A 23,470-nucleotide genomic window follows, 5' to 3' on the forward strand; every position below is an offset into this window, starting at 1 on the left:
AGTTGGTTGATTAATCTGATTCTAATTAGATTCGAATTGGATCACACATTCAAACACACTCTCACTTTCGCACATCGGAGTTAAATTTCCTTTTATTTGGAGGGCATGCTTGTTTTACACTAGTGACCCAATAAAAAATGAAGTCATTCTTTAATAATCACATGTAATTGAAAGTTCACTAAAAAGGGAATCTGTACTCTTTCCAACTTAAATGTTCAGAATTTTTATTGAGTACAATGGTCTTTGATTTTGTTCCTTATTCAGAGTATCTCACCAACCTTTGAAGTAGATGGAAATTATTTTTGAAGAGAAAATGTGTGGTTAAATAATGGGTATATGAGAATGGGGTCCTTTATGTGTTCAGTCTGTTTTAAGCAAAGCTTTACTATAATAGTACTATTTTAAATTTGGCAGAATTTCTCTTCTCTTCAAAAAACGTTTAGTTCATTGTACATTTTTTCTATGTTTTACATGGCATATTTTCTTTAATTCAAATCTAGTTCACTACATATTTGACTTATAGGCATCCAATCCTGTTTTATTTATTTATTTATTTATTTATTTATTTATTTATTTATTTATTGCATTTAACTTGCTTTTGGCAGGTTTTGATGTCAAGAATTAAGAGCATGAAAAAAAGAATTAAGAGCACTTTTATATTAAATTTTAACTGTTCTTTTCCTTCTGCTTCAGTAAGAATTATTCAGGAAACTTAAGGTTAGGGATAAAAAAAAGAACCTCAGATATAAAATGCTTCATCTGGAATTAAGAACTAGATTCCATACATCTGAGGAAAAATATTATATGTATTAAACAAAAAATAACTTTCCTTATCATTTAGCATATTCTACATGTCATTCTTTTACAGAGACAAAATATACTAGTATTCCATGGGATATATGTATATATATTTAATCATAGCTTTGTCTTTTGGTATTTTGTATATTATTACTATGTATTTGGACCAGAGCAGTGAAAGTTTTTTCCTGGACTTATTCTGCCATCTTGGTAATACATTACCTATTCTTATTGTACAAGTAAATATTCGAATTTATTGTAGGTAGTGCAGTTTCATGTACACTTTCCCTCCAGTAAGAACAAGAGGAAAGCAGTTGATGGGATTTAATACATTTAACTCTTCCAGAAAGGCATTTATTTAAATGGCTAAATGTTTAACTTGGTAGTCATTTCTATTATGCAAATGTATTTTCATTATTATTGAAACCACCAAATTTCCTCATGAGTTGTTCCCTTTTTTTTTTTTACCCTATTCCTGCATAATATAAGTTTAGTGAGACCAAGAGACTTGGTGATTCACAGTATTCATTCAAGGAAAAGGTCTGTTTTTATACATATATATATATATATATATATATGTATATATTTTATTTGGAGATATATATATGTATACATATATATACATATATATGTATATATATGTATACATATATATATATATATATATATATATATCCAGAAGTACAATAGGGATATTGTAGTTTACAGGAAACTGATAGGTAACAGTTTTATGCATAGGCAATCTATTTTATTACTTTTTTTCTCCAAAGTTTTAAATTTCCTCCCATCATTAGGATTGTTGAGGAAATAACTGATGACAGTACTCCAATGTAATAAAGTATATCATGCTTATGTGTATGATACCATATAGTATGAAAACCCTTTAAAACATTTAAAAGTTTGTTAGCTAAAAGATCTCAGAAGAATTCTGAATCTTGAATGTCACAGTCTATACCACCCTACAACTACATTTTATATTTTTCCGTAAAAATAAAAAGCAAGGTTTACTTTTTCTAGGTCTTAATTTTTAGAGTTTCTAGGTAGGTAGCAACGGTATTAAAGCCTTAGTTTAAGAAGTAAACTAAACTGCATAGTAAAGCCCTAGAGTTCATAGGTATTTTGCTTTCTTTCAGATTAAGATTATGATCTGTAAACTGGTTGCAGTGATCTCTATTTATAGCTCAGCCTCTGGATTACAAAGGAGGATGGAATGGTCACTCTCACTCTCCCCTAGTCTGTATTAACTCCTCGTGGTTTTAAAGGACTTCCTGCTTAGTCTGGACTCATCCTACCTACAGTGTTTTGTTTTGTTTTTATGTTTATTTTTGAGAGAGAGAGAGAGACAGAATGCGAGCCAGGGAGATGCAGAGAGAGAGGGAGACACAGAATCTGATCTTTTTTTTTTTTTTTTTTTTAATGTTTATGTTGTTTTTGTTTTTTAATTCAATGGAAAAATAACCTGTTGGGTTATTTACTATAGATTTATTTACTATAGTTATAGTGAAACGACCTTTCCTACAGGAAATCTGTTTGTTGGGTACAGAGCAAGATAACACCTGATGTCCATGTCTGGAGAGAAACTTGAAGTTGAGTAGGTCTCCTGAATAACAGAACCTCACCAAAATACAAAGAGATCAGAGTGTAATCAGTATAGCATCTGAGTACTGCAGGTGGGCTTTCATTGGCCTCAATAATGTCTGATATAAACTAAAAAATAATTTATGGTTTTGCAGTTTTTCATATATATAGCCATTTTGATCTGTAATAATAGTAAAATTACATGAGAAAATAATTTTTAAATGTATATGAATAGTCTAAGAATTTTAACCATTATTACAAAACATTTCTTAATGTTAACATAATTCAAAATGTGTGTGAATAATTATTGGAAAGATTGGGCTTCCTTCATAGAAAAAGGCTTTTTCTTATAAAGCATTTTGAAAACTTATGCTTAATTGGCTCCTAAGTAGCCTTTACAAGAGGAATTATTTTAATGTCTCATTAATTGTTTTTAATTATTTATTTTAAATTATTAAGATAATCAATATTTTTAAATTATAATTATTTCTCTTAGCAGAAATTGACAAGATTTCTTAAAATTAGAGACCAATTAAATCAACTTTACTAAAAGTATAAATAAGAAAAATACTTATTCTAGAATGTTTTATTCTTCTTAGCTTTATTTTAAAGGTATACAACCATTAAAACAAATAAAATAAGCTTTCTTACCACTTTTCTGCGTAATTATTAGCCCGAGATTTAGCACATTAGTTTAATTAGTCTTGATTCTTAACCAACAGGAAGGTCCCTGTATAACTGCTATCAGTAATTTAGGCTTCTACTTAGTTGGTGGGCTTCCTGAAAGGAAGTGTGATTATAGAATAGCCTTTTAGAAAATAAATGAATGGCTATGTCAAACAGTTGATGAATACTGATATAGTAGCTTTTAAAAATAGAACAGAATCCAAAATCTCTAAGTATCAAAGAGCTCGTTGCTTCAAACAGTGAATGTCTACTCACAGAGGGGATAACAACATGTACTGCCAAAGAGATTAGTCAGAAATTCAACTTTAGAATCACAGATTATTCCCTTAATCTTATCCAGCTTCTTTATCATAGGCTCATTTATTTATAAATTCTAAATAAAAAGCTTGATTTAGTAAAACCTGTCACAAAACAGGAAGTGCAGTTTGAGTATATTTCCTAGCAATCATGGGTTCTTACACATAATTGCTGAGGAAAGATATTATGTACTTCAGTAATCTAGATCTTCTAGTTCAAGCCCGTCATTTTTCCAGTGAGGAAACTGAGGCTTAGAAAGGTTCTCCTGTGTGTTACCTCAGTGAATACTCTGTCTCCAAATAAAATCACATTCTTAGATACCAGGGAGTAAGACTCCAAAATGCCTTTTGGTGGTGGTGGGTGGGCAGTTCAACTCTTAACAATGCAAATGTACATTCTTCTAGAGCAAGGATCAAATTTTTAATGTATTTTCAAGGGGACTATATTCCAAACATGATTCAGAATCATTGACCTAGGAGAATGGTATTTAAATGAGAAAAGATGGAATAAGATATGTTAAAAGGAAACTGCAATTTAGACTACATGACAAGATGGGAAGAAGAGAAAATAGCATTCAAACAGAAGCTAAATCACACTCTGTCAGTTCATCGGACTGTCATTTTTCTGGCTGTGCACTGCACTGTTCAATAAGGTAGCCACCAGCTACCTGAGACTGTTGGACACTGGAAATGTGGCTAGTCCAAATTGAAATGTGATTGAAGTATAGACTACACATTGGATTTCAGAAATGTAGTATGAGAAAAGAAGTAATATGTCTCATTAATGCATTTGTGTATTAATTAAATCTTGAAATAATTATTTTGTATATATTGAGTTAAATATATTATTACTATTAACTTCATTTACTTCTTTTTTCTTCTTAAAATGTGTTTAATGGGAAATTTAAAATTCTGTATGTGACTCATATATTTCTATTTGTTTGACATACTGATCTTGGTGTTCTAAAAAGTTCCATCTTGGGTTGATATTGTGGTTCTGTAATAGCTGTGTATCATTGTGAAAATTAAATCAGATTGTACTACCAAGTTTTTATGAAGCTGTTAATGTAAGGGTGTGAGATCTTTAGGTGGATGTAGATGACTATGGGTGCGATTGAATATTTATATATAAGAAATGCTAAAGGGGTTGCACTGTCTTATTTATTTATTGTTTTTTGATTCATTGTAAAACAGACTTAAGAAAGCCTGGGTCATTTTTGTCCTCGGAAAATGAAGCTAAACATTTTTACTGATCCTGTGTAACTGCAACCATGATCCGGTTGAGACAAAAGGTGGGGTAATGTAGCGATCCTCTCTAAATCAGCTGAATGTCTATAATGTAGTATAAAGGATTCTTGCCTCTTTGTGATTGTGACAGGGATCTCCAGCACAAACAGCGCATCTGGTTCCTTGAACCAGTTCATCAACATCACTTATAAGCCATATTTTAGATCAAAGGGATAGGAAGGTTACCAGTGATGAGGTTCTGGAATGTTGCCAGCCCACCAGCATTGACATGATACTTGCTGCAGCTTCATTTGGGGGTATGTGTGAAGGATGGATATCAGCAGGCTTGCTAAGCAGAGTCTGAATACAAGATGTAGTGAAAGGGAACAGTTACAAGTGGGGTGGGCAGAAGAAGGACTCAAAGTGAGATCCTTAGTGCCAATTTCAAGCTTTGAGGTAAAACTCACTGGTAATGAGAAATAGTAGTTGCAAACATGTATCTGTGGCACTCAGGGTTTTGTGGGGAGAGTTGTAATTTGGGGGATGGCGGAACAAAAAAAAAAAGAACTTCGAGTACTGCTAGCCCTGTTATTTCTCAAGCATAATGGGTAGCCGTATTAACAATCATATATATTTTTTTAATATAAAGGAATAACTTGAGACTGTATCAGAGATTGTGACTGTTGGTCTTTGGTATGACCTAGGTCATATACTTTTTTTTTTCCCCTTGGTAACATGAGTCTTCCAAATAATAAATCTGAATGCATTTAAAAAAGACATAGATTCCCTAGTTTTCTGTAGTCCTTAACACAGAAAGGGCTTTTATATTTAATCTGGTTCACTTTATTCATTGATATCATATGCATGATTTCTGGAAGTATTTGAGTTTGTGAACCCTGGAAAATTACAGTTATTCTGACACTGGTAACTACTGTGACTAGTTCTTCTAATTCTGATTCTTCTACTACAATTATTGTTCCTCCCCCTTTTTCTACTTCTTTACTATTAATATTGCTATTGTTGTTGCTATTACCCTTCTATTATGGTTCCATTACCTCTATTACCATAACTTCATTACCACCACCACAACTGCTACAGACTTAAACATTTATATGGGTGCCAGAATGTATTCTATTTTTCTTATATGCATTACTTTATATACATGCAACAACAATCATACGAAGTATATACTGTTATTTTACAGTTGAGAGAATTGAGGCACAGTAAGATTAGAAAACTTCTAAGGCAATGCAGCTAGTAAATTATAGAACTGGGATTCTAACCCAGGAAGTCTAACTACAGAACTTATCTCTGAGAACCCTTCCTGTGCTAACGTTCCTTGTTTTCATTTAGTAGAACACTCTATTAAAATCTAAGAGTTCTGAGAGTTTGATTTTATATTTTAAATTTAAGTGTATTTGATGCCTTCATTTTTATAAAACAATTTAAGGCTCCTAATAAAGGAAGGGTGGAGTATATGGCCTCCTTGAGTTCTGACTCAATGGAGTGGGCACACATTTAAGTGGAAAAAGATATAGTTTGGTGACATTAATGCACCGTGAAGATGAATGTGAATGTTCATATCCTTGTTGGATATTCTATTATGATTTGATGGCAAAGCAAATAAGGTAGCAGAACAGTGATTTATACTTAGTCCTTGAATAAAAGGCTTGGAAATAGAGGTCCTAAATAAATATTAAATAATACTACCAAATGTCCATGTAGACATTTAAAAATATACAGACGTAGTTTAAATACAGACTTAGACTGTATACTATTTATATATTATGTGGTGGATATAAATTTAGAATTACTATATCTTTTTGGGGATTGACTTTTTTTATTATTATGAAATCTCTCTTGTTGGTCTAGTACTGCTTCTTTCCCTTAAAGTTCTTTGTCTGATAATAGTATAGCTGTAACAACTTTTTTTCCCTTGATGTTTACATGATATATCTTTTTCATCTCTTTTTACTCTTTTACTTTCAATCTTTTATATATTTAAAATCTATAGTTGTTTTTTTTTAATTTTTTAATGTTTATTCATTTTTGAAAGACAGAGCACAAGCAGGGGTGGGGCAGAGAGAGAGGGGGACACAGAATCTGAAACAGGCTCCAGGCTCTGAGCGGTCAGCGCAGAGCCCAATGCGGGGTTTGAACTCACGAACCGCCAGATCATGACCTGAGCTGAAGTCAGATGCTCAACCAACTGAGCCATCCAGGCGCCCCATACTTGTTTTTTAAACCCAGTCTAATAATCTTTCTTTTTAATTGGAGAGTTTATTCCACTTATAGTTCATATAGTTATTTACATATTTAGATATGGATCTGCTAATGTACTCTTTTTTTTATTCTCATTATTCTATTTTTTTTCCTTTTATTAATTTGTTACTTACCAACTCTTATATTTTTGCTTTAGTGACTATCCTAGAGATGGCAACATACATCCATGACCTATTATAGTCTGACATTAATTTAACTTTCCTACTCCCTTGATAATGGACGCTTTAACTCCACTTAACTTTCTGCATTATTGTAACATATGTTCCAATTTGCCATTTATTTTAGATCTCATAAAGGATTATTATTGTAATATTGAAAAGCCATTATTCATTTCTCTTTAGCTTTTACCTTGTTCCTTATTTCTTTTATTTCTTTTTGCATTTATATGTTTTCATTGAAAGTCATTTTTCTTCAACCTAGAGAATTCCCTTTAATATTTCTTTTAGTGCACCTTAGCTCTTAAATTCTTGGGGTTTTGGTTTCTTTGAAATCCTTCCATTTTGAAAGGAATTTTTGCAGGTATAGATCTGTAGGTTTGCAGTTTTTTGTTTGATTGTTTTGTTTGTCTGTTTTAAGCACATTGAGGATGCCACTGCATTGTCTTCTGGCTTCTTTTCTATTTATTTATTAAAAATTTTTTTTATGTTTATTTTTTTATTTTTGAGAGAGAGAGAGAGACAGAGCATGAGCGGGGGAAGAGCAGAGAGAGACACACGCACACAGAATCTGACACAGAATCTGAAGCAGGCTCTGGGCTCTAAGCTGTCAGCGTAGCGCCGTACATGGGGCTCAGACTCGCACACTGTGAGATCATGATCTGAGCCAAAGTCTGATGCTCAGCCAAACCCAGGCACCCCCTGGATTCTTTTCTTCATGTTAAGGAGATTCTATCCTGTTCTTTCTCTTCTCCTTTCCTGAGATTCCAGTTACATCTATATTAGATTTTTTCCGTATGTCGGAGTTTTGATAAAGTATGAAGATATGTTTCTTTACATTGGGTTGTTAGCTGCTTGAAGGTGGTACTCCCTCAGTACCTGGTTCATTCAGTGTCATGCAATGAAAAGGAATGTAATAATTTTTTTCAAAAAAAAATTCATTTAGTGAATACAATTTGTGTGTGTTCTCCATATTGTTTTTTTTTTTTTTTGATGGAAAATGTATGTTAAATACTTTGAAAGTGTTTTTACCCCCATTGGTGAAATGTTTCAAAATATATAAAAGTGCCTAAGCTAGTATTGAGCATTATGTAGTCATGTACAAAGTGGGGCTATAGTAAACTGTTTGTGTAATTAGTAAATAGTTGTCTTAAATTATCTACATGCTTCTCTCTGGTTTGCATGCTGTACTCTATGACATGCATTTTCAAAATTGTTGTCTAAAGAGTCATTAGCTTGTTTTTGAGTTGGGATGATTTCAGCTGCAGTTAACACTCAGGTATAGGTAATGATAAGGACTTTATTATCTCACATATCAAGTGTGAACATAAAGCATTTCCATTGTTGAATAAGTCAGTGTCTTCACAATGTCATCAAGAACTCAGATGATCATATCTATCATCACTATCACACTTAAACGACCCAGGCTCCCTGGAAATGAATGTTTTCAAGAATTCCTATAATAAACTCAACAGTGCACAGTTCCTGCAAAATTTGAGTCTACATATAAGATTTTAGAAGTTGGCCCATAATGAATAAGCATCCATTCACAATAGGTATAGAGGTTTCACAATTTTCAAAAACACTGCTTTGAAACATTTGTTGTTGTTGTTGTTGTGTTTTTATTTGTAACGTAATCTTGCTGATAAATTTCCTTCATTAAAAGAAAACAAAATTTTCCCATAATGTTCAAAACTAAGGTGGAGTATGCTGGATGCTGATTTTTAAGTATAAACTCGCTTCACGAGTTTTGGGTATATTCTCTTCCATAAGGCCTTTTGTGATATCCTACTTTTTCTGTTTCATCATAAAAATTCACAGTTTCCTTTTTTTTGTTTAAATTAAGATATAATTAGAGGCAGTGCCCCTAAATGTCTCTTTATTTGCAATTTGAGATCTTTGTGCATCAATAATGGCCAAATGTTGGGAATTTCATGTGTTTCAACCTAATATTTGGTTTGCTTCGTGCAGAGAAATACTGACCACCTTGATTTGGAGACGATTTGCCTAATGCAAATTAGCACCATTACTAAATCCCACCAAAAGGTGATTAAAATCAACAGAAACAACTCGAGAATTTAAGCACTGTAGTTTACATTTTCCATCTCTCTTGATCTGATGCTCTAGTGCTTGTCCTTGGAGGCGAGTTTTATGCTATTCAGAAGGACTGGAAATGGTGTTGCAGTATGAATGGGAACTTTAAAAAAATGTATTGTGTGAGTTGGTCTTGAGATATTAGTCTTTGGCATACACTGTAGTACTCTCAGACATTATGATGGCCGCCATTGTGATGTGACTTTGGTGACCCAAAAGTTATTAAAACTGCAGGGGCCAATAGTGGTGACAGTGATGATGGGGTATCAGGGAGGATTCTATTATTGTTAAGAAACCAAGAATGGATTCTGAAAAAGATGCTGTAGGCACTGCTTTCCATTGGTTTTTATTTGAAAAAAACAATAGTTAAAATTGAGTACTAATAGGAAGATAACTTTGAACTAGAAAAATATTTTCTTAGACATGATCTTCATTCCATTAAACCTATATTCCAGGAGATAAATGTTAAAAATTTTCTTTGCTAAAAATGTTTTGTGATCAAGTAAGTTTGGAAAACACTGAGTTAATAAAAATTAAACATATTTCCTTACTTCTAAATAGGTCAGTCTTTAATATGCTAATTAGTATGCATTTTCAATCTTGTTAAGTGAGGACTACACCATGTACCATTTTCCACAGTTCAACATTTGCATTATTAGAAAGTTAATTTATTTCCAACAGAACGTGAGATTATTGAAAATTAAATAAAGCATATAACAATATTTGATATACTTTACTTTTTAATTTGGCCTTCTATCCTGCAGTTAATTTCATTGATATTAAGCTAGGTCTTTAATAAACAATGTTTGCTGAAATAGAGGCTCCCTTACACAGCTCTGTGCATTTTTCTTTATTCCCTTTCATTGGTTATTCTGTATCAGAGATGTTTGTGGCATGCTTAATTTGGAAGTACAAAATGATGAAGTTAGGTGATAATACATTTTGAAATAAAAATTTTACTAGTATCAATTTTTGAGAGATTTAAAAAATAATACATAGGTTGAGTTTACCTGGCAAAATTCTTGGCACTCTCCTTATTAAAAAAATACAAATTTCAAAGGGTAATTATTGTTGACTTTCTTTGTAAAAACTCTTCAGGTTTCTTTTCCTGATTTTCCACCTACAGATCAAGCTCTTTCTCTGCTATATTATGGTGTATAGCTTTTCAAGGTAAAATAAAATTAGATTTTGTTACCATTAGAGTCAGAATTCACATGAATAATATCTTTTTTTTTTTAATTTTTTTTTTAACATTTATTTTATTTTTGAGACAGAGAGAGACAGATCATGAATGGGGGAGGGTCAGAGAGAGGGAGACACAGAATCTGAAACAGACTCCAGGCTCTGGGCTGTCAGCACAGAGCCCGACGCGGGGCTTGAACTCACGGACCGCGAGATCATGACCTGAGCCGAAGTCGGCCGCTTAACGGACTAAGCCACCCAGGCGCCCCATGAATAATATCTTTAAGACATTGTGTGTACAGACTATTATATACTTGCTGTAATTTTCATTACAAAAGAAATCAGGAATAATGAACCATTTCTTTTAAAAATTTAATTGCTTTTTAAGTGACCACCTTTTGTTTAAACCCAAAGATAAACAAAAGAAACAAACAAAAAATAGCATCTGATAATTATATGGAGAATTTCCCATAGACACGCTGTCAGTCGAAGACTTTATTTTCAAAGCCAAGTTCTCATAGCTCAGGTTACAAAGAGTGTGATCAGCAGAAACTCAGAATAAGAAGTGAATTGTTTCAAAAACATAAAATGAAGGTGCCATTACTTTATTAGTATCTTTCTGTTGCTTCACCTCATGCTTATTTAGGGACAAAAATTTAAAAACAAAAAATTAAATACTTTAAGAACCAACCTGCATTCTGTCTTGGAAGGAAATTTTGACATCTGTTGAATCACTAGCTCTTTAGAATTATGGGGAGGAAAAGTTACCTTTTTGTAAGAATTCCTTTTGGCCTAGAATTGCTTGTTTAAATGTCACATAAATTGTAATAACTCACGTGATTTAGATGGTACCACATTCTAATCCTGCTTCCTTATTTGAACGTTAGCATCATGAAAATAAAGTGTATGTCTGTAAGGAGAGCTAGCATAGCCTATTTTAATGGAAAGATTTAGACTGAGCTGAGAGCTCATGTCTAATCTTCTCTTTATTATTGTGGATAGAATACCTGTTTCTTACCTCTATCTCAGGCAGGGATTCTGGAAGCCATGTATCAATAATATATGTGAAAGTATTTGCACTCTGTAGATTACATAGACTAGTATTATTCTAATCAATGTTATTCTTTTATTTAGGGATATATGGATTTCAAAGAACTTTATAGATAGAGTTTTCCTTGTTTCCCATACTCTTTGTTCTCTGTGTTCTAAAAGTGTTCCTACCTCACCAGTCATAGTGCCTTGCACACAGTAGGATTTCTAACATTTGTTCATTAAGTAGTAAATGGTTCCTTCACAGTATAATTTAATATCTTTGAGATGAACACAATAAATACAATTTTAATTGGATTATAATTTTTAACTCATCTTACCTGCCATCTTGTTTGAACACTATTAGTAAGAAGTTGACACGTTTGGACTTCTATCGTTATCTGGCATAGCATCAGAACTGCCTCAGAGTTTATTTTAGCATCATCGTATTGCTAAACAAAGCCCAGCAGTTATGACTTTTGTTTGGCACAATTTCCTACCTATTTCAGAAGGATAAAGTATAATTTATACTAGTTGTTTTTCCCTAAGCTTCATAACACTTATTTAAACATTGTGTTATACCAAATAAGCCTAAAAGACTCCATTCATTCTCTGTTCTCTGGCTGGTATGCCACTTACTCACAGATTCATTGACTATGATTGATTATAAACTGCCTCTGAGACCCACTTACATGGATTGGTCATTTGTTAGAGTTTAAATGAGTCACAATTCCCTCTGCTATTCGACTTTACAACATGTAATAAGGTGTTTTTAATGACTTTCATTGCAAAATGCACTCCTTTTATCTGCAGACTAGCCTGGTTTAAATCTCTATTTTGTTGGACACTACTCTAAAGAAAACTTTTATCCCCCATTATACTTTTCTTTCCATGAAACCATATCCTAGAATATTTTAAAAGCCAGAGGGCTTTCTAATTATGCCTCCATTAAATATTTTCACAAAAATAAGCAGTTATAGTATTCTACATCAGCCTTTTCACCAAAGTCACCTTTTACATTTGTTACATTCCTGAAAAATTTTTAAATGCACAAGAAATATCATCAACATAGTTGTGCACTTGCCTGATTGTGAACTTCTAAAGAAAACGGATAAAACCATGGTTTACTCATCTTTGCTACTCAGCATCAGCACGGTGCTTTGTATTTAATGGATAACCACGTTTTTGTTTTTTGTTTTTTCAATTGAATTGTCATAATATTTGCATAAAAAAATTATGAAAAGTCTTACTAGTGACTGCTCCACAAAGGTCTCTAGTAGAACTGTTACCTAAAGCCAAAAAATCATGAGCAGGGGCTCAGCCTGTCACATAATTCTCAGGTGGCTGGGCAAAAGACCAGGTGTTAAAGCAATAGGACTTTCAGTGGAAACTGTTTTTTCAGTTTGGGGAGAACTGAATATGTGGAGTTTTGTTTGAGTATGTCTACCCTTTCAAAACAATATCAAAATTAGGGTGCCTAGGATTACTGTAATCAAATTTTGTTCAGACCAAGGTCATTGAGTCTGCTAAGTTTCTAGTCAAAAAGAATAATGGAAAAGTGAATCAACATTGATTTTATGCTGCTCCGTGTGGGATGCTGTGCTAGGTGCCTTGCATAATGTATCTCATTTCATCTTGACCACAATCAATATCGGGCCTTCTAGCTCTCAATTCTAAAGAGAGATTAAGTAATTTGTCCAAGGTCACACAACTAGTAGGAGAAGCAGCCAAAATTTGAACTCACTTGTGGGTGACAGTAAAGCCCATGCTGTTTAATTACCCACTCTGTTTTTCAGGTTCTTTTATTATTAATTAATAACTAGATTTGGTTGTTAAATCTTAACTATTTTATATAGGTCAACTGGCAAGATTTAGTGTAAAAATGAAGTAAAACAGCTTTTTTTTTTGTCATTTATTATACTGGAAAATAGTTACTAAGACATTATTTAACATTCATTTGAATGCACAGAAAGGATTGATCTGAGATCAATATAAATCTTATTTCTCTAACTTTGACTTGGATAACCACGTGTTCCTGTGTCCAATTGGCAAATGGAAATACTCGACTGATTCTGATTTTCTCTGGAAATGAGTCCAGAAGAGAGAATCAAAGCCTCCTCTACTCTTTCCTTAGGCACTCTAGAGGAGGTTACTGTTGTTACTAATCAACTGCATTACTGATGCAGTTTCAAGTTAGAATAATGTAAGTTGATCTTTTGTTTAGTGATTGCCTCATTAGGGGGAACCTATTCTTCCTCAGAAAAGAACAAATCTCTCTTGAATTTCATGTATTAGAAACCTTTCCTTCCCACCACTTCTATTCTTTAAAAATTTTAGTTAACAGCAATAATTACTGAGTGATTTACACCACAATTATTTGTAGCGCTATGAAAATCTAGGCTTCAGTTGTAGATCTACCAATAACCATTCTGATCAAGGCATTTTTTTTTTTTGACCAATCTATCTGCATCTCATTTTTCTTATCTGTAAAATGTAAGAAGAAAATTTGATAATCTGTGAAGTTCAATCAGCTCTAAATTTGTAATTTCCCAATGTATTTAAAGTGTACTTTTTGTTCTGTAAGAAGGTCAGGGAAAGTCAGCAGTGTGCCAGGAGGTAACTGTAATGTTGCTTGGTAGGTAGTAAAATGTTCCTAAGTTCTCTTGTACCTATTGCCATCCCAATAACTCTGAAAAGAATTAGTCTTCTAAATGGTGGAGGAGACTATATTAATGGAGGCTACTGTAGGTGTAGGTTTAAAGGGGTTTAAATTTGGGGTGCCTGGCTTAAGTGTGTGACTCTGACTCAGGTCATAATATCACAGTTCCTGAGTTCAAGCCCCATGTTGGGCTCTGGGCTGATGGCTCAGCCTAGAGCCTGCCTCAGATTCTGTATCTCCCTCTCTCTCTGCCTCTACCCCCCCTGTCTCTCAAAAATAAATAAACATTAAATTTCTTTTTAAATTAAATAGGTTAAAATTTAAACCCCTTTAAATATGTATATTTATATATTTATTATTACATAAATATATAGTTTAATACAGTACCTGTCACATACTTAAAAAAAATGAGCTGATTTAGCATTGTTATTAATATTACTGTTACTATTTGTGGTGGAGGTGATGGTCAATACCACTGTTAAATGCAATAACATACTGCTATTTTATGTAAATTTTCAAAAAATATTTAAAGAAAATATGCTAATAGTCTAAATTTCTAGTAATTCAAATATTTTTTTAAAAATCCTGGAATTTGGTAATAGATTTATGGAGAGATATAGTGATGGTCCTCAGAACGTAAGATCTTGCCTCTTGAACAAATACTTTTGGTTTGGGGAAAGGATCTGCCAGGCTTTAGAGAATGTGAGTTGTTAGGATAAACAGTGAGCTTTCATACCCCTGGGCACTTTCAAAATTTGGACAAAACTGCTGTGCTCTAAAGATTCTTTTAGTGTTTATTTGGGTCAGTAAATGTTATTAAATGCACACAAAGCCCTTTCTTTAGGAAATTCTCTAATTTGCAGGCTGTTTTTCAATAACACAAAAATAAACATTAAAGAATGAGGTAGAAAAAATATAATAATAAACAATAATAAATACTAATAGACACAAAGTGTTCATCTATGTGTATAAATGAGCAAATGAGAGAACTGTATTTGCCTAAGTGATTTTGTTGATGTTAAAGTAAGTCTGACTTTTCCATGAAGAAATTTATTTTTCATAAAAGAAAGAAGCTTAGGTCATACCTTTTAGCTATATGGTTTTCAGGTTCATCAGTAATAAAAATTTAAACCATTTTCTCAGGAAACGTAAAGGTTTTTAAGATACTGAATTTTTGAAGCCTAAGGAACTAGGCAAAATAGTTTTAACTTTTTCTTTAAGAAATGGTTAGTTGCTAGGAGACCACAAATCGGTGCTAATGATTCCAAGTTTCAGGCAGCTTTCAAGTAGGCTTGTATCTCTTTAGAAAAGATGTTTAATCCTGTTCACCCCAGACTATGCCATTAATAATTAAATGCCTGATGATTCTGTTCTCACAGAATTTTAAAGTTTGTTGGAGAAAAGAGAAATAATTGGAGGGTAGAAGAAAATAATATGTTAGAAAGCATCAGATTAATTTATGCCAACATTTGTTAAATGCCTTTTAGGTAGTAGGCCTGAAGCCTGACTTCAGGGAAGCCACATTAAATCAGATGCTGTCTCTGCCTTTTAGGGTTTCCCTCTCTAGTTGGGGAAAGAAACTTCAAAACAATTAATTACAATGCAAAATAACAAGTATAGGATCATGGAAGGTACTCAGTATATGATTAAGTGAATGAGTGATTAATGAATGAATGTTTCCAATGCTGTGTAGAAAGTCTGAGAAGGTAAAGAAAAAGGAATGTCAGTTGTTGATGTTTGAACTGTATATTGAAGAGTAGTAGAGCTAAAGAGTAAGCAGGTTGAGAAGGCAGCCCAGAACATTCCAAGTGGAGAAAAAATATCATATGCAAAGGTATGAAGGTGTTTTTTTAAAAAAAGTATGAAAGAATAGGACATATTCAAGGAAGAGACACAAGTTGTATGTGACTGGCTAAGAGTGCGGGTGGCATGGAAGAATGGGGAGAGATAAGCTGGATTTCTAGAATATAATACACTGACATTTTAGAAAGGTAACTGATTTGAGTGTGGAAGACTAACCAGAAAGAGAAAAACAAGAAGGTGGAGATGAATTAAAAGGGCTTTGAATTAAAATGAGAGAAAATAATGTCCTCTGAGATGGAGGGGGAGACACGGAGAGCTATTTGGAGACAGGACTGACAGAACTTGATGATTTATTGCAGAAGGATGAGAACATTCTGACTTTTACATTTCTACCTTAAACTAGTAGGTTGATGGTAAGGCTAGTGATCAAAATGAATGATTTAAATTTTTAAAATTTAAAATTTTCAGGTATTGAATTTGTGCTTTAGGAATCTCAGATTAAAAAAAAAAAAATGTCCCAGAAATAGTTGGAGCTGTGTGTCCAGAGCAAGGGAAGCACACAAGGGCAGTCTCCATATTCTGTAGATGACAGCCGAAGCTGGGAAAAGTGGGCAGAATCACCCGGGAGAGCCAGCTGCATGAGATCCTGGGAGTTCTGAACCTTGTCCTCTACAAGCACTGTCAAGAAGAGCAAAAGTGGGGCACCTGGGTGGCTCAGTTGGCTAAGCAGCTGACTTTGGCTCAGGTTATGATCTCACGGTCCATGAGTTCGAGCCCTGTGTTGGGCTCTGTGCTGACAGCTCAGAGCCTGAAGCCTTCTTTGGATTCTGTGTCTCCCTGTCTCTCTGCCCCTCCCCTGCTTGTTCTCTCTCTCTGTCTCTCTCTCTCTTTCTGTCTCTCTCTCTCTCTCAAACATAAATAAACATTAAAAAAAGAAGAAGAGCAAAGATTAGTTTTGAGGTGTTTCTTAGAATGCAAAATAAGTAATACAGGTGAATGAAAACCAGTCTTTATATATAATTGGCATCTAATGAATAGCCCACAAGACTTTCAAAGAGTGATTCATTCACTGTGTTAAATATTCAGTAAAACAAAATAAATAAGAAAATTAAGTTGTAAGACTTTTAAGTTAATACATTTGGTAAATCATTTCACTCATTTAGTTTAAAATCCAAGAAGCACAACATAATTTTATACTAGTTTCTTTAGTAATGAATGTAATGGATAGGTGAATTAATTTTGTTAAATTGAATAATACGTTTCCAATCCCAGTTCACTGATACTTTTTTCTTCTCACGTCAGAATAAAAATCTCTTTCAAAAGTGCCTTATACTCTAAGGTAAGAACGTTTTCAACCGAGACCCACAGTAAGAATATATTGCATATTTCAGCCGAGTATACACATTTATATGTGTATATAAAGCTGACACATTTCATTTCATGAGACACTACTCACACTGTTACATCTCTTGAATTCTAATGTTCTCTAAGATATTTTGGTTTTTAAAATCTGGTTACCATCCTCTTAATTTATAACTTATTAATGGGCCCTGACCTGCTCCAGACAGTATTTGACCTCCTTAATCTCTTTTCAGTGTTTTGCTTTATTAACGCCTATTCTCTCACCTTCAAGGAGTCTCATCTGTGAAATTGTAAATATATTCAATTCTCCTTTATCCTAAAATAAAAAAAAAAAAACTTTTCTCTCTTGTTCTACTCATTTTTAAAATTATTATTGAATCTAACCTTCATTTACCTTCAAATTTCTAATATATAATCAACACTTGCTACTTCAGCCTTCCTGTCACCTTGGTCCTTTTCCCTGCACTCACTTAGCAATCTCATCCAAAATCACTTCCCTCTATAATAGCAAATCACTTATATAACAGTTAATGTGCCAGGCTAAGTACTTTACAAATATTAACACATTCAACATACAACAGCATAAAGTAGGTGCTATTATTATCCACATTGAGATTCAGTAGCTTGCTCAAGGTTACACAGATAACAAGCAGGGCAACTGGGCTTCAAATCCAGGTGTCATATATAACTCTCTCTTAAACAAATTTATGTAACACCACCGTGCTGTTTGTGTTTTTCAACCAAGATATATTTACACCCCCCTCCTCCTGATGTATCATTTCCGTTTAAAATCAAACTTATCATCCTTAAAGACTGACATGTAATATTGGAATAATAATGTAGAAGTAGTAGTGATTGGTAAGTGGTCTGGCTATGTGCTTGTCTTACTTCATGGGATAAGAATGATGTCTTAAGGGATGTGGTGGCATTTCACAATGATGAGGAGGTTGGTTGAATGCCCAGCAAAAACGAAAATGTATTTACAGATATATTGGTTTGCTAGGGTTGCCATAATAAAAAAAAATACATAGCCTGGGTGGCTTAAATGACAGAAATCTATTTTCTCACAATTCTTGAGGCTGGAAATCCAAGATCAAGGTGTTGGCAGGTATAGTTTTTCATGAGGCCTCTCTCTCCATCTGCAGATGGTTGTGCTTTTTGCTGTGTCCTCTCATGGCTTTTTATTTGTGTGTGAGCATTTCTGGTGTCTCTCTTCTTATACAGATACCAATCATATCAGAACAGAGTCCACTCATATAACCTGGCTTAACCTTAATTACCTCTTAAAGACTATCTCTGTAAATATAGTCATATTCTGAGGTACATTGGGGGGTTAGGGCTTTAATACATGAATCTTGGGGAGACATAGTTCAGTTTTGAACAAGGAGTTTCTTAACCATGAAAAAGGCAGTCAGTTGCACACAATTACCCTGGAAAGGACTGTGGGTCAATTTAATGAAAATGAGAGCTAGCAGAAAGATATCAACAGAGCATTGATCCTGAATACTGACATCAGCAGGATAAAGGAGGCAATAGATGAGGAAATTGGAAGCACATTTTAATGATGTGTAGGAAGGAAGGGCAAGAAAGAATAATGTGCTAGATTTGATGACCTACCCAGCCTCCTTATATGTAAGCCAAAAGTTGATGTTCAGGGCTCTGAATAGCTTATTTCTTTGCTGTGTACCTGTTGCTGAGAAAGACTTGAATTAATGGAGAGCGGAATAAGCAATAGTGGGGATGTGGCAGATGAAGGCAGGCTCTTAGAGCATATCTTTTGGAGATAATGTTTTTAGAATTGAAGGGGTATAACTAATTTAAACATGTAATGTTTCTACAATTCTAAGAGCTGTACTATTTTATAATGGTGAATGTAGTGAATATAACTCTCCTCATTATGTACTGAAAGTATTGGCGATTTCTTCCTTATTATGGATCACATTTTCCTATTCTACATGTCCAGTAATTTTTTTATTATAATTTATGTTGTTGAGAGTCTGGAATCTGTGGTCTTCTTTTAATGAATATTGAGTTTTGCCCTGGCAGGTAGTTAATTTACTGTCAAATAAACTTGATCCTTTTTTCCAAGCTTAATTGGGGTGGCTCTAGACTTTTTAGGGATGTCTCCTGAATACTTAGCATTTTCAGTGTGGTATTTTACTGTACCAGTCAGATGCTCTGCATCTCATAGTGTATGTCACATTTGGGATTTTTTTTTTTTTTTTTTTTTTTTTTTTTTTTTTTTTTTTTTTTTTTGAGAGAGAGAAAGAGAGCACATGTGGCAGAGGAGGAGGAAGAATCTTCAGCAGTCTCCATGCTGGGTGTGGAGCCCAATGCAGGGCTCTATGTCATGACTGTGAGATCATGACCTGAGCCAAAATCAAGCGTTGGACACTGAACCAACTGAGCCACCCAGGCACCCCTTTAACATTTGGAATTTTTATTCAGGTGACAGCTCTGGCTATTTTCTACTGGGCCTTACAGTCTTGCTCAGTGCATGTGCAGTTTATTATTCATCTAACAATTTGAGATGTCCCCTTTTGGGGCCCATTTTTGTTTACAAAAATGTTGTCCAGTGTTTTGTATTGCAGATTCCAACTATTTCAATAGTACCAAATTCTAATTTCTGCCTCAACACAATTGAGTGAAATCATTGTATTCTACTAGGGCTCCATCTACCTCCCTGTACTGAGGTCCAGACTATGCCTCCAGTCAGAAACACAGAGTGATCCTGAACTCACCTCTTGTATTTCCCTTCTTTCTGTATTCATAGTCCTATACTGACTGTTGTCCACTGTTGAAAACCAATAAATTCTTGTTGAGAAGTTGAAAACATCTTTAACATGAGTTTTGATAAAATTAAATCCAGCTTTCTAGAGGTTGCTTTCTGCTGAGGTCGGTTTTACATATTCATACTAACAGTGCTGTTTTGAAGAAGTTAAACATTGCTATATATTAGCAACATATCAAAGATAAGTCACACCAGCTTGAAACATTAATGTAAAATACTTTATAAAAGCCCCATCCTGAGAAGGAGCAGCATGTTAAAATCACTTGGGTTGGGAAAAGTGTTCTGAGAATGGTTCTAACATTAAAGAAAGTTTGTTTTCTTAGCTTTTGATGTCCTCGGGTAACAAAATCAACATTCTTCTGTATTTAATGAAAATAGGTTTTGAAATAGCAACAGGTGTTTTGGTAATAAAAAACTATTCATGGCTTAAATCATTAGGGTCCCTTATTTTCTTTATTATAATTACTGAAACAAGAGATTTTGAAATTAATCTGTTGCCATATAGACTTGAAGAAGGAAGTCTAGGAAGTGGCCTTATTAATTTTTAGACTTACCCTGGTTAGTGTAACAATTTAGAGTTAGTAGATTTTAAAATAATTTATTGTCTAAAAACAAAACAGAAACATGTGGTTACTAGAAACCTAGGAATATAATTTTATTGGCATCATAGAAGTAACACATTAATACATATAAGGTAAATGAGGAAAAGTTAGTGACAAATTATTTTGTGAATAATTGTGTAAGATTTTTTCATGACTATAAACATGTGAGTTTATTTAAATTTTCAGTTTTAAAATGTTCATTTGATATCTGCATTAAGGAAGAATAATTATTTATCTAGAAAATGAATATAGATGAAGTAAATAATTATTTGAAAGACATTTTAAAATATATCATTTGATCAGAGAAGAAAAAATACAAATTAATTTTAGATAACAGTTTGGTTAAAATTTCCTTCTTTTCACCCTCTCTTTCCCTCTCTCTCTCCCCTCTTTATCCTCTCTCTCTCTCTCTCTCTCTTCCTACCTGTTTTCTTTTTCTATTTAAAAACAAATTTAGATCTAATATTATTGTATATTATTGTGATCTAAAGAAGAAAATTTGAGGCTAGGTCTCCCAAAGTAGTGACATAGTTCTTAGTTATCTGGATAACTCAGACATTTCAGTTACTTTTCTGAGAGATGACATTTGTTTATCTGGATACTTGTCTCTATACCCTCATTTTCTATAGCTTTAGAGTCATGGTAGTAAGATGTATTCATACCACCCTCTTGCCCAACCTTGATCGTTTATGATTGAATTGCTTACTGCTTAGTTGTACTCTTTCTGCTTCCCTCAATTTAGGATTCAAGCCAGTTGTTGGCATGTCATGATGGGCTTGATATCTGAGCTACTGTTAGCCAAGGTCTAGCTCTTGGGAAGGTCTTAAACCTTGCATGATTATATTTAGTGTTATTGTTAGATACGTTTTGGCAACATACAATGTTTTACAAAATTTTTAATTGCCACCTAACCCTGTTAAAAAAAGGTACCACATGTTCAAGGGCAGTGATTTTTTTTAATCTATGTATTTTCCATTTAATTGTTGTTTCTGTATTATTATACCTTTATGAGTAGAGCTTGTGTCTATTAATTTTTTAAAGGGCAGTTTTATAAAATTTTATAAAGAGGAGGTATCTAAATTATTACAGTTGGCATCAAAGATGATATCCAAAAGAATGTGGGTATTCTTTTTTTGTTTCTATTGACTCAGTCCCTGAATCACAAAGTTAGGCAAAAATCTTGTGCTGATTCCACTCTAAGAAAATAACATCAGTTTTACTCAGAATGATTTATGAACTCATTAAATTTACCTTTTTCCTCTGCAATTCAAATTGGTCAAATAAATCCAACGGCAATTATGGAGACAGTGAGTTTAAAACATGTTACATAGGCATCCACAACAATCCTGTGACCTCCAGGAAGTGTGTTATTTGTCTGTTGAATACTGATTCTTGAAGATCCCTGTTTTTTCCCTTCATGTTTCTGTATTTTCTCAATCAAGTTATTTATCCTAGTTTCTTCCCAGTTATTTTTTACCCCTATTTTTGGTCTTAGTTAGCAATAGTGCTTCTCACTTTTATTTAGAACACTTATAATTTTTTATTTTCCGATTTATTTATAGACATGTATGTGTATAGGTATAGATCTATTTGTCTATGTGAACACACTTACAGACATTTTTTTCTGCTTCTGTATTTTCCCAGCTGTGTTATGATAACTTCTCCTGTGTAACTGTGTTTTTTGGCTAAGATATCTGGTAACCATTATTTACAAATAATATACTCCTTTATACAAGGTCAGAATATTCTCCACAAGAGCATTTTAAATGACAACTCTAATTTAATGTATTAGGCTTTGAATTCAGTGTTTGCTTTATAATGAATATTATTGGCTTCTTTTTTTTTTTAGAAGTTATGTTTATGGATAAACAAATCAGTCAAACTTATGTTATTTTTGTTTAAGTTTGTATTTAATTACAAAAGTTTTGCCGTCTTTTAGATTTTATTTTATTTATAAAATCTTCAGTATTTCTCTTGCTATTTTCTTTTTTTTTTTTTTAATTTTTTTTTTTAAGTTTATTTATTTTTGGGACAGAGAGAGACAGATCATGAACGGTGGAGGGTCAGAGAGAGAGGGAGACGCAGAATCGGAAACAGGCTCCAGGCTCCGAGCCATCAGCCCAGAGCCCGACGCGGGGCTCGAACTCACGGACTGCGAGATCGTGACCTGAGCTGAAGTCGGACGCTTAACCGACTGAGCCACCCAGGCGCCCCAATATTTTCCTTTTCTTAATGTTAACTAGACTAGTTGCAGCTCACATAGCTAAACAGTAGTATAGTATTTTACATGGATTCAAAATAATTTTTAAGAAGTTATTTGTTAACTTCGTTAGTGTTTAAGCATTTATATCAGTTAATCAACTAATATTCATTGAGGGATTACTGTGTGTTTAGAACCCAGCTAGTCTGTCTTATAACAACAGTGAATAAGATAAACAACCCTGCCTTCATAGAGCTTACAAATATTAGATAAATTATTATAGCATGATGAAATCTAAGAGTGTTGTGGCACCATACAAAGGACTGTCCAAAAGGTGATGGTATAACTTCAGTTTAGAAATGCTGTTTGAGTTGACCCTTACAGATGCTTAAAACTTAATTTTTATTTAAAAAAATTTTTTAACGTTTTCTTTTTTAATATGAAATTTATTGTAAAATTGGTTTCCATGCAACACCCAGTGCTCATCCCAACAGGTGTGCCCGCTTCAATACCCATCACCCACTCTCCCCTCCTTCCCACCCCCCATCAACCCCCATCAACCCTCAGTTCTCAGTTTTTAAGAGTCACTTATGGTTTGGCTCCCTCCCTCTCTCTCTTTTTTTTTTTTCTTTCTTCCCCTCCCCCATGGTCTTTTGTTAAGTTTCTCATGATCCACATAATAATGAAAACATATGGTATCTGTCTTTCTCTGTATGACTTATTT

At 33.5% G+C, this 23,470-nt stretch overlaps 1 protein-coding gene across 20 annotated transcripts in view; it reads left to right on the top strand.

Moving 5' to 3' along the window:
• The window catches only part of XRCC4 (X-ray repair cross complementing 4), a 313,377-nt gene that overhangs the window by 97,498 nt on the left and 192,409 nt on the right, over positions 1-23,470 (top strand). Inside the window, exon 7 of one of the 20 annotated variants that reach the window (XM_042942837.1) lies at positions 4,554-4,651. The exons of the other annotated variants lie outside the window; for them this stretch is intronic. Coding sequence (XP_042798771.1) covers positions 4,554-4,612 — 59 coding nt within the window. The 3' untranslated portion in view covers positions 4,613-4,651. The remainder of the gene's footprint in view (positions 1-4,553; positions 4,652-23,470) is intronic. 20 annotated transcript variants of the gene reach the window in all.

The sequence above is a fragment of the Panthera leo genome, chromosome A1, assembly GCF_018350215.1.
Source record: "Panthera leo isolate Ple1 chromosome A1, P.leo_Ple1_pat1.1, whole genome shotgun sequence".
Lineage (NCBI taxonomy): Eukaryota > Metazoa > Chordata > Mammalia > Carnivora > Felidae > Panthera > Panthera leo.